The 12,402-nt window shown below is 34.5% G+C and overlaps 1 protein-coding gene across 1 annotated transcript; it reads right to left on the reverse strand.

The window, feature by feature from the left end:
- Positions 1-373: 373 nt before the first annotated feature.
- LOC133336239 (sodium-dependent nutrient amino acid transporter 1-like) lies at positions 374-12,173 on the reverse strand. Its single transcript, XM_061544525.1, has 8 exons — positions 12,156-12,173; positions 8,816-9,110; positions 8,517-8,751; positions 8,088-8,462; positions 7,834-8,023; positions 7,419-7,695; positions 689-865; positions 374-624 (listed from the first exon to the last, which is right to left on the reverse strand). The coding sequence occupies exons 1-8, from the start codon at positions 12,171-12,173 to the stop codon at positions 374-376; spliced, it is 1,818 nt and encodes a 605-aa protein (XP_061400509.1).
- Between the last annotated feature and the right edge of the window lie 229 nt (positions 12,174-12,402).

The following is a 12,402-nucleotide window of genomic DNA, read 5'->3' on the forward strand; positions in this document are numbered from 1 at the left end:
TATATTTCTATTAGTCAAGCTCGACGTCTATTGGCTTAGACCTTATCTTCACAAGATGCCGGTGGTCAATTGTGGTCACCTCTTCTAGAGATAACACGATTCGTATTTTTTCCCATAAAATAATAATGAAACGTCACGCCTGAACTACAACAATCAAGCAAACGTGAAGGATAGAGACGATTCTCAATAATTACTCTTGGATGTCTCTACTCTAGATTTCAGAACTCCATATAACGAACACAATACATTGCTTTCTAATTAGTTTTGTATTACACAGTGCCACAATAGTTTTAATATTTATTCAGTCATTAATCTAATAAACAGCACATCAAATAATTAAATTCCATATTTACAAACTAACATTTAACAACAATTAACCAAAAATATTATCATAAAATTTAAACCAAAATCCTTTTCTCTTTGGCGCACAAGATTCTTCAAAACTCTGAACATATTCCCTATACTCTTTAAGGGTTGTAGTATCAAGTGGTCCCCATTCCGAAGTAGGTTTAAATGCAATTTTAAACCGCTGACCGAAACTATATTGGGGTGCCGTATAAGCTGTATAGAAACCCCATATTAAAAGTTGTCCAATACCAACAGCCGATATGCACCAACCGAGAGCTGAAAAAACGACAAAAAATATAATTAAAATAAAATGAATAGAAATTAATTAGAAGTATGTTACCATATAAACCCTCGGGATAAAGTGTATCATTGTATTTCAGTGGCTCATAGTCGACTAGCATATAAATTAAAACGGCAGTCATAAAAACTGGTGTAACAATGCCCCAACAAATCCGATAGTATATGGAGGTTTTAATTTTCAGCATAAATTTGATATCACGACAGATATTTTTAACACCTGTAAGCGGAGAAATGTTTCATTACAAATATTGTATATTATGAAGTATACTTTTAGGCGTAATCAGAATAATTAAACAATATTCAAGCATTGTTGACTCATTCCATTGAAATGTTAATTATACGGGTTTGGTATGCCATGTTGTAGATATAGGGCTGAAATAAATGCATACGGTTGTATATGATTATAATATTATAGCTGCCTAATTCAAGTATTTGGAATATTTTAACTAAACGAGTGTGTCGTCCCCTTATATTAAATTTGTCATTTCGTTTGCAACACATCGAAATATTCACCGAAGACACAAAGTATATATATTCTTGGTCAGAAAATTCTATCTATGATAGAGCTCTGAAATTTTGCAGACATTGCTAGTACACCTAGGATGTTTGGTATTGCAAATGGGATATATTATGGTCGTTTTGGTGTAGCCTCCACGTACGGAACTCCCAATATTCGGTATTTTGGGGATATTGAACACATTTTTCGACCGAATTGGCTGTAATTTAGTATTTTGGGTTCCCATTGTATAACACATATCTGTACAAAAAACTATTAATATTGATCATAGTTTCAGGTTAGCCCCATATAAGGGTACCCCAAGTTTTCGGTATTTTTGACACGTTTTCAACCATTTTGGTGTCAAATCCCCATACTAAAACTTTATTTTGAATTTTTCTGATTTTGGACACCGTGTCTAACCGAATTGTCTGCATTTAGTATTTTGGGTTGTCATATAACGTTACCACCACATCTCAGTGCTAAAAATTATTAATTTTTTTTTGTTTAAAATTTTCTAACGAATTGGTTGTAATTTGATATTTTACATTCTTATATATAGATAGATCCCGGTTTTGTTATAGCCATATATAACCGTAGTCCCACTATTAGGTATTATATTTTGAGAAGTTAAATCATTTTTACGCACATTTTTTGATCCCCCAAAATGTTGACCGACAGCAGTGTTGCCAAAACTCTGTTGAGAAAAAATGCTAGAATTTGTTGAAAAAAATGCTAGAAAGTGCTAGAAATTTTAAAAAAGTGCCAGAAAAAAGTGCTAAAAAAATTAAATGAACAAAATTGTTAATATGTAATAATGAAATATTCATCAGAGACCCCATTTATTCTTAAAGGCTACTCCTTGTCGATTTAGCCATGTCAATCCGATTGAGGTCGCAATATTGAAAACAGAGCTTTGGAATTTTTCCCATATATTGCACTACTCCTAGGACATTTGGTATTGGAAATTAAATATATCGGTCTTTTTTGTGTACACCATGCCCAATATTTAATTTTTTTAAGGTTTTGGGCACATTTTTCAATCGAATATGCGGTTTTGTTTTTCGGATTCTCCCTGTGTAGAAAGTCTTCTTACTAAAAATTATCAACATTGATCCACTATTAAGCGTAGCCCTAATAAACACGTTATACAATCGAATTGGCTTTAATTTGATTTTTCAAATTGAGTAAAAAATCTCCTTATCAGAAATTATTAATATATGTACATATTTAGGGGTGGCTGGTTAACGGCAGTACCCCAAAGTAACTGTAATTTCACATTGCGGGATTTTGGAGATTAGCAAACCAAGACAATTATCAATCAATTTCAATCAGACACCCTTTCGAAATACATATGGAAGCTATGGCTTCATCTGGTGCACCATTTACATAAAATCGGACGAAAATATGTATGGGAGCTACATATATCGAAATCTGGACCGATTTTCTCGAAACTCACCACCCATCATTCTAGACTCAATTAAGTACGCTATGCCAAATTTCGTGCAAATCGAAGGATTAATTAGGACTTTGGTGCACCATTTACATTAAATCGGACGAAAATATATATGGGAGCTATATCTAAATCTGAACCGATTTTCACGAAATTTAACACACGTCTTTCTGGTCTTCATTCATTACTCTATGCACAAATTTCGTGCAAATTGAAGGATATATAGGGCCTTGTGTGCCCTATTTACCTAAAATCGGACGAAAATATATATGGAAGCTATATCTACATCTGAACCTATTTCCCCAAATAAATGAGCGGTGTCAAATTTAATCCAATTCGAATCAAAAATGCGAGTTGTACTTTGTTTACAATTTACAGACGGACATGTATACATCGGCTTAAAAAGTGATTCGATGCATATTCTCAAAAGGAACCGTGTGTCTGTCTCGTTTCCTTTTGCCTGTTACAAACATATGCACAAAGACATAATACCCTGTACCATAGTGTGGTGAAGGTTATAAAAATATATGTTTCCCGGAATTTTTCTATTTTGGTGCTGTTCTGTACTCTCAAGTGGTTATAACTTGGCATTCGGGATTGTCGGTGAATAAAAAACTTATTTTCAGAAAATTCCAATGGACCGCTTTATTTTATTTTTATACCCTTCACCACACTGTGGTACAGGGTATTATGTCTTTGTGCATATGTTTGTAACAGGCAAAAATAATCGAGATAGACCCATGGTTCCTTTTGAGAATATACATAGAATCACTTTCTAAGTCGATTTATGCATGTCCGTCCGTCCGTCCGTCCGTCCGTCTGTCCGTCTGTCTGTCCATGTTAAATTATAAACAAAGTACAGGTCGCATTTATGATCCTAATTGGATGAAATTTGGCATAGGTCACATATTCGGCCCAAGGACGAACCCTATTGAAATTGGGAAAAATCGGTTCAGATTTGGATATAGCTCCCATATATATATTTAACCGATTTAATGTAAACGGTCCCTATATATCTTTCGATTTGCACGAAATTTGGTACAGCCTAATCATTTAGGTCTAGAATGATGTCTGCCAAGTTTCGTAAAAATCGGTCCAGATTTAGATATAGCTCCCATATATAGTTTCGTCCGATTTCATGTAAATGGTGCACCAAAGTCCCTATATATTTTTCGATTTGCACAAAATTTGGTACAGCCTAAGCACTTAGGTCTAGAATGATGTCTGCCAAGTTTCGAGGAAATCGGTCCAGATTTAGATATAGCTCCCATATATAGTTTTGTCCGATTTCATGTAAATGGTGCCCCAAAGTCCCTATATATCTTTTGATTTGCACGAAATTTGGTATATCGTACTGAATTGAGCCTGGAATGCTGTCTGCCAACTTTCGAGAAAATCGGTCCAGATTTAGATATAGCTCCCATATATAGTTTCGTCCGATTTCATGTAAATGGTGCACCAAAGTCTCTATATATCTTTCGATTTGCACGAAATTTGGCATAACGTATTGAATTGAGCCTAGAATGATGTCTGCCAAGTTTCGTGAAAATCGGTCCAGATTTCTATATAGCTCCCATATATAGTTTCGTCCGATTTCATGTAAATGATGCACCAAAGTCCCTATATATGTTTCGATTTACACGAAATTTGGCATAGCGTACTGAATTAGTTTCAGAATAATGTGTGCCAATTTTCGAGAAAATCGGTTCACATTTATATATAGCTCCCATATATAGTTTCGTCCGATTTCATGTAAATGATGCACGATTTGCACGAAATTTGGCATAACGTACTGAAAATCGGTCCAGATTTAGATATAGCTCCCTTTTATTATAGATTGATTATAAGTAATTGACGCACCAAGGATCCAATAGGCTGATAGGAACAAAACGTTCTGAAATTAGTATAACCTAACCTGTGACAAGTTTGTTTGAAATCGCTTAATATTTGGATAGATTTTCCATATATATTTTCGCCCGTAAAGTGGGCATCAAACTCCTCATGTTAGTCAGATTGACATCAAAGTTTGCACAACGTACAAAATTGAGCATAGAATTACGTAGTTGCGTTTTCTAGAAGTACAGACATAGCCCAACGGATGACCTATTTATATTTGTTTGAAGTCGATTTACATACTTTATGGATAGATCTAGGTAGATTCATATATAGATAAATATCACATATTTTATTTCATCCAATTTCATGTTAATCGTCCTGTTTAATGTACCCATAGTGGTGAAGGGTATCATATAGTCGGCCCCGTCCGACTTTACTACTTTCCTTACTGTTTTTTTATCAAATAAACAATCTACTAGCAGACAATGTCATAGCCACCATATGAAGTACCTGCTTACAAATCTACTGTCACTTTTTTAACATTGGAAAATCAAATTCATCGCGTAAAACATAGGGAATTTTCAATGCGTCAATATGAAATCGAAAAACGGGAAAATTTGTTAGGATGAAACAAAAATTATAAAAAATTACTGAAAAAAAATGCTAAAAAAAGTGCTAGGTGCTAGGTCACTTTTTTTGGTGCTAAACGAGTTTAAAAAGTGCTAAATCTAGCACTAAAAGTGCTAAATTGGCAACACTGACCGACAGCCATATTTATTTGTTGTCATGGGTTTCAGGTCATAATTGTGGCCTATAGGACGACTAGAAAAACAAATAAAAATAAAGTTTTTGGTCAATTTAATATGTTTTCTTTGAATATAAATCTATTGTTATCATTACTATCAACCGAGTCAATAGGTAATGTGTCATGGAACAATCAATACCAGTATGGAAAACTACGGGTCTTTGGAACTACAATGCCGAAGGAAAAAGACACACATAACAATGAAGAGAGTTTAATCAGCTTACATACATCTCGAGGGAAGACTCATTTGGAGGAATGCTTTCATAAAACCAACGCGATTTGATAGCCCTGTTGGTCCATAAATGGGACTACCAACGTTCTGAAGATAAAAAAGCACCGTCTTTCAAATTTACGTCGACAATCTATGTATAGTGGTTATCGAAGTTAGGAGAACATTCCTTTTGTAATTTTGGATAGTCATCTCGAGTCAATTATGTCTTAGAGTTCTTATGTAAAGTTGCCCGATGGCCTTTGAAAAGGTATTCTGACAAAGACCATAACATCAACATGGAATTTCCGCTCAGTCGTTTAATTGACCAAATTCGCCGACATAAAGATCAACCAGGAACCAATTTTATAAACTATTCATCATTTTCTGCCAAAAATCCCGATAGAGTAGTATACAACCTGTCCGTATCAAAAATGTGACATATACATTATCTAAATATTGATTATCTGCACGACATCGAAAATACACCCTATTAAAACATGCAAGTTAAAATTGCATGTTTTAAAAATGTTAACCTCTGTGGGGGAGGTATGTTGATCCTTTGCGGGGGAGCTACTAGAAGGAGTGGGCCAATGAGTCCCATATTCAAACATTAGACATGTTTGGTTAAAGAACTTGGCTGGGCAATGTTTGGTTTAAGTCAAACCAAATTAAAATTAATTTTCAGCAAAATCTTGTGGGGGAGGTATCAGAAGGAGAGGTCCGAGTTTCCCCATATAAAAGACCTGCGCAATTGTAGGTATTTTCAAACCGAAGTGGTTATAATATGATAACCGAATTATTGGTGGGCAAAAAAAGTAATTCGCAGAAAATGTTCAATATGGGTTCAGGTTCTGGCATAACCCTCATATAAAGTTTGCCTTTTTAAGTATTTTAATGGATTAAGACGTATTTTCTAAAAGATGTGACTGTAATTTAGCTTTCCGGGAGAGGTTGAAAAAAATCTTAACAGAAATGTTATTTCGGATTGCGAAAAATATATTTGCACAAATTTTTGAATATTTTAACATAGCCCACATATAAATGTTTTGGGTAATTTTATGGCCCATAACGCACTTAGCATTCAATTCTTAATATAGGTTTAAGATAGCCCCAGTATTTTGAAGGTTCAAACAACGAATCTCTAATTTCCAGTAGGTTACAAATCATTTTCAGAAAAAAATTTAATAAACATAACCACATGTTAACACAATCCCCAATATATAAGGTTAAAACCTATTTTCAATATGGTAAGCTTAAACTTGTGAGGTGAAATTTTAGAACATATTTTGGACGTGGTGGTAAAATTCACCTTATACATTTTTTGAAATATTTTACATTGTTTGTTTGTCAATGTGTCACCAAATTATAATATACACTCAAATCAATACACATACGACATTTATGTAAAAAAATCGGAACCTTATTTCACAGTTCTTGTGAAATATATGAAGGAAGGGGTAAAATTTACACCCAACTCGAATGTTAAAGGTTAAAGATCTTATCCGATTTTTAGAGCCTAAGTCATTTTATTTGTTATTTAGTTTTCTCGGAGGTTAAATAGTACCCTACAAATGCCCTGATCCTTTCTAGTTTTTTAATGCGCATCTTATGGGGGAACATGCCAAAAGTTCGCATACACATCTAAATGACGTTTTTACTTGTCCATGATTATTTTATAACATAAGCCAATTTGAAGGAATATTAATGGACCCAAATAAGATTTTATGTATGAGTAGTTTTAAGGGACTTAATTTAGAGTGTTTTTAGGTATATTTTAAAGGTGCCAAATATCTGACTTTTTATAAATAGTAGTTTGAAGGAACCAACATAACGATGTATTTTTTTGGGTCCAAGACGAAACCAGAAATTTTCGAATATTTTTAATTGACTAAAGTAAGAGGTCGGTTTGTTTAAAATAGTGATGATTGATGATGATTTTGGAATTGGAATTTGTTTATGTCTAACTTACCATAAACCCAACTGGCTGCAATCAGTTCAAATATTCCCAATACAATGGCCACCAAAGTAACCGCATAGAAGTCAATGTAATTCATAATAAATTGGCCACCGGGTGTGATATACATCAGTCCGAAGCAATAACAAATCACCACCATAACACTAACAACAACCCAACGTTGGATCGTAGTGAACCCATCACATATCACAGTTATCACACTTGAAATAACGCCTACATTACTGCCCACACCTAATATGAACATCATCAAGAAGAAAAGGGCGGAGAAAATCTAAAAGAAAAGGATTTTAAATAAAAAATTACATTTAATTGTTTCTCTGAAAATGTTATATTTCAAGAGGGGCCTTGAGGAGGAGTTCCTTATTCCCAATTAGATATATCGGTAATTGAGAACTTCCATTGTTCTTACCTGTGGCACTGCTTCAAATTTCGCTATAGCATCTGGGTAAGAAATAAACGCCAATCCAGGTCCTGATTTAACCACACTCTTTATATCGGGATTGTTAGATTCGTGAGCCAAATTTCCCAAAATGCCAAAAATAACAATGCCCGAAAGCAGGGAAGTGCATGTATCCAGTGATGTCACTATATTACAATCTCTAAAAATATTTACAAATTTATAATCAAATTTTTAAAAATTTCAAATTCAAGAATTCCCCCTACCTATAGATATTGTGTCGGAAACGATTAAATGAGGCATACATCAAAATAATGCCATAACAAACGGTTAGCGAGAAGAAAACCTGTGTTACTGCAGCATACCACACTTTGGCATCCAACAACCGATCCCATTGTGGTGTAAGGAAAAACAGAACACCATCAAAGGCACCCGGTAAAGTTAGCGAACGCACCAGCAACACCAACATAATCACATATGGGAATATGGCCAAGAAATATGATGCTTTACCGGAACTTTTAATACCCTTTATGATGACACCACCTATTACCAGCCATGAAACGGCCAAGGTTATGGCTAATCTCCAATTCGGGACACCAATACCATCATCTATATTGGCCTTTTCGTGGAGAACTATATTTCTAAAAATGGATGATTTTAAATATATAATATTTAGAAATGCTTTAAAAACTTACACAAAATAAAATTCTGCTGATGTCTTCTTTACTCCCGTAATATTGCGTACAACTTTGGGAGTTCCATCCCTTTGAATTTTCGAATCTATACACTGATCGCCCCATTCTTCGCGACAATAACTCCATGGTAATGTGGCGTAGAATGAATCCACCAGATAATGTAAAGTCAAGGCCATCAGTGAGGAATAATAGGTGGCAATGAAAAACGTTAATATGGCCTGGCCATAACCAATACCTATCAATAAGAAAAGGGATAAGTAGAATATTTAATTTCTCGTATTTTAAGTTCATTCTCTTACCCTTCATAATCGGCGCGTACTCAAACACCTTTACACTACCCCTACTCGAAAATTGTCCCAATATCATTTCCAAATAATAAATTGGCCTGCCGACCAGCAGCAGTGTTATAATATAAGGTATTAGAAATGCTCCGCCACCATTCTCCAAGGCTATGAAAGGAAATCGCCAAACATTTCCCAAACCCACAGAGAGGGCTATGCAAGACATTAAGAATTCAATATCATTTCCCCAATTATCGCGTTTTGCTGTTGTCGCCTCTGTATGTACTTCTGGTCCATTTTGTGTGGACGCTTTCTGGAATAGAAAATTAGAATAATATCACTAAACAATATCGTTAATGTTTATATATCCTACACAACCAAAAATTTGTAACGCAGCGAAATATTGGTTCTAGACAAACTTTTTAGTACACCGATCTAGCTGAGTCTATCTAGACATGTTTGTCCGCCCGTCTGACCATTATAATTTGTAAACACTGTAGATGCCACAGTTGTGGACCAATCTTTACGAAATTTTGCATGTAGGTTCAGTTTGGACCAAAGAAAACCCCTTTTGGTAATGATCCGTTAATATTTGGGGGATCGAATGGACTAAAAACGTCCTTTTTGTCTGTTTTTCGGTCGGTCTGGAGTAGGGATAAGTAAATCCACATTAGACTAATCGATTAGTCCACTTTTTGTATTGAAAAGTCAAAAATCGAAAAGTCGACTTTTGTCCTCTTTTACTTATCCCTACTCTAGAGGCCACAATTCTGACTCACACATCACGAAAATGTACCCGAAAAAATACATCTGATAAAGGAACAAGCACGGTCATTTACGTGATAATCGTTCAATTTGAGTGAGACTTTTGTGTGAAATTTACTTTCTATGGCGTATATATTAGGTTGGGGAAAAATAAATACATTGTTTTTTCGGCAAATGGCTGTATCGATCCGAACCCGAAAGTTCTTGTAAGCATTTGGAAGGGGAAACTTCGGCAGCGTGGTTGGAAAGTTTTAATGAATCCGCCATACAGTCCGGAATTGGCACCAAGTGAAAACTTTATTCAATGATAAAAAAATGGTATCTAGAGAGGTTTGTGAAAATCGACTACTAGAGTTTTTTTAAATAGAGAGCAGTACTTTTTTGAGAGAGGCATTACGAAGTTATCTGGAAATTGACAACAAATAATACAACAAAACGGTTCCAAATCGGACATTCCGAAGCATGTTAAATAAAGTCCTATAGCTCATATAAAAATAATAAATCGAAGAGGAGTGCTTGTGGGAGTTATACGTAAATATTTATAGGAATAGCTGATGCTAGGAATTGTTGCATGAGGTTATGGACAAGGGCAACGCCTTTAATTTTCGAGGATGGAATGGGCCGATAAATATATTTGGTCTGTTTTTCTAGTTGCTTTAGACGCCACATCACAAATTTTCATTGGGGAAGGCAATCTGACCAACTAATTCTAGAGGGTCAAATGAACCAAAACTTTTTGTGTAAAATAACAAAATTTGAATATTATGGAGTACATTTTTACTTAGGGAATACACAATTCGGAAAATATGCCAAAGAGGAGCTAGCAAAATATTACTTAGGCTCGGAATATAGATCGGCTGAAACTTAGAACTCACTAGTTTATTTGTGTGCTGATTTTAAATTTCTTCAAAATTTTAAAAGTATGCAAATGGGAAGGAAAATTATATGGGGGATGTGTTAAAATATAGACCTATTTAGAAATATTTCTGTATAAACGTGTTTTACCCTACAAAAAGCTGAAATGCCAAATTACAGCCAATTTAAGTGTAGATCAAAATACATAAAATAAAAATAAAATGCTCATATATGGATGCTATGTCTAAACCTTGACCGAAATTGATAATTTTCTGCATATACGTATGCCAGGCTCTAAAACCCCGCAATGCGCCAAAAGCCGGCAATGCAAAATTACAGTTACTTTGGTATGATAATGTAATTAAAATAGGTGCCGATATTAATATTGGTTATGAGAAAATAATTGACACTTACAGATTACCCATAATATCAATTTGAAGTCAATTCGGTTAAAATGTCCGTTAGTCCGTTCGTCTGTCTGGCCGGCTGGTACGCACGATAACTCTTGAAGGAAGTAATCGATCTCATACGAACTTGCACATCATAACTTTTTTCCAAACTTAGTTCAAGTTCGAAGATGTGGAATATCAGTCCCCACAAAACTGTCAAAGTTGGGCTCAAATTTAACATAATAATATCATGCGAACGGAATATCCGATTTGATCCAAACTTTGTACAACCTATTATCGTTATCAAGTCCGTCGTTCTTCATCTTTTGGTGCCTTCCACACAAAGGGACAATAGTTTAGAAACTTGTAAATTTAATTTGAAGCTAGGTTGAAGGCATACATGTGTTGCCAACACCGACTGACACTTTTCTACTTGTTAATATAGCAATGCATATAAATATATCGTGAAAAATTCGAGTATTTTCTACTGATCGGTTCCTATAGATATCATCATTACGGTTACTATGTATTTATCTAAATTAATAAAAAAAATTCTTCATTTTGGATAATTTGTTGTTATACCCTTCACCACACTGTGGTACAGGGTATTATGTCTTTGTGCATATGTTTGTAACAGGCAAAAGGAAACGAGATAGACACATGGTTACCTTTGAGAATATGCATAGAATCACTTTCTGAGTCAATTTACGCATGTCCGTCTGCCCGTCCGTCTGTCTGTCCGTCCATGTATTTTTGTGAACAAAGTACAGGTTGCATTTATGATCCGATTTGGATGAAATTTGGCATAAGTCACTTATTTTTCGTTTTATTGTTGATAATTCGTTTTATTGTTTTTATTTATAAAACTTTTCAGAGTAAATATTTTCCTGTAATACGCAGTACCACTCTTTTATTGAAAGCTTCTGTAAAAAGATAACATTTGTAATATTTTGTACAAATTGTTACAAAATAACGAGAATAACGTAGACATAGGGTCTGTGATTAAAGGGACCCCCATTCTCGATTTCAATATTTCTACGATTTCCAACCGGCTGGCAAATGTCTTTTTTTCTAGACTTGTAGCTTTACGTGTATTTGAAGCCTTAAACAGAAGAAAAGAAATTGAAATTGAGAAATTGTTTTTATTTATTTTTTTGTAATGCTAGAAAATGCCTTCTCTTCGACGGCATGCATGAATGCCAATCACTGGAAATTCCAACGCAATAGAAATAGTACATATCTGGATCTGGTGTGAACTAGGATTATTGACTTGGCTCCAAAATTAGCAAAAAGGCGGCTCTAGGAAAATTATTTTTTCGGGGAAATATCCAATTTTCGAAAAAGCTCACTATGGGCCAGGAATCCATTTTTTTATAAATTTCAAATCCGGAGACTGAGCTTTGCACCAGTAAAATTTTATAACATTGTGGGTCACGGTTTACAAATGACATGAGGTCCAAACCAAATTGCATATTTTTGTGAATATAATTTATATTTGAAAAATGTTCAATAAAGTTGACATGCGCCAAAACATTAACTTGAAATGAAGGTCAATTACACAGCTGGAACTGCCGATTATAATGAAAGTGAAAATTA

Source organism: Musca vetustissima, unplaced genomic scaffold (assembly GCF_032173495.1).
Source record: "Musca vetustissima isolate MV318-11 ecotype Yass unplaced genomic scaffold, APGP_CSIRO_Mvet_v1 utg59703, whole genome shotgun sequence".
Taxonomy (NCBI): domain Eukaryota; kingdom Metazoa; phylum Arthropoda; class Insecta; order Diptera; family Muscidae; genus Musca; species Musca vetustissima.

Bases quoted from the DNA above. Each gene is read 5' to 3' on its own strand.
- LOC133336239 (XM_061544525.1), bottom strand. The intron at 8,463-8,516 runs GTAAGTTTTTAA...ATCCATTTTTAG, and splicing joins TCAGCAGAATTTTATTTTGT to AAATATAGTTCTCCACGAAA. The intron at 866-7,418 runs GTAAGTTAGACA...CTCCGCTTACAG, and splicing joins TGCAGCCAGTTGGGTTTATG to GTGTTAAAAATATCTGTCGT.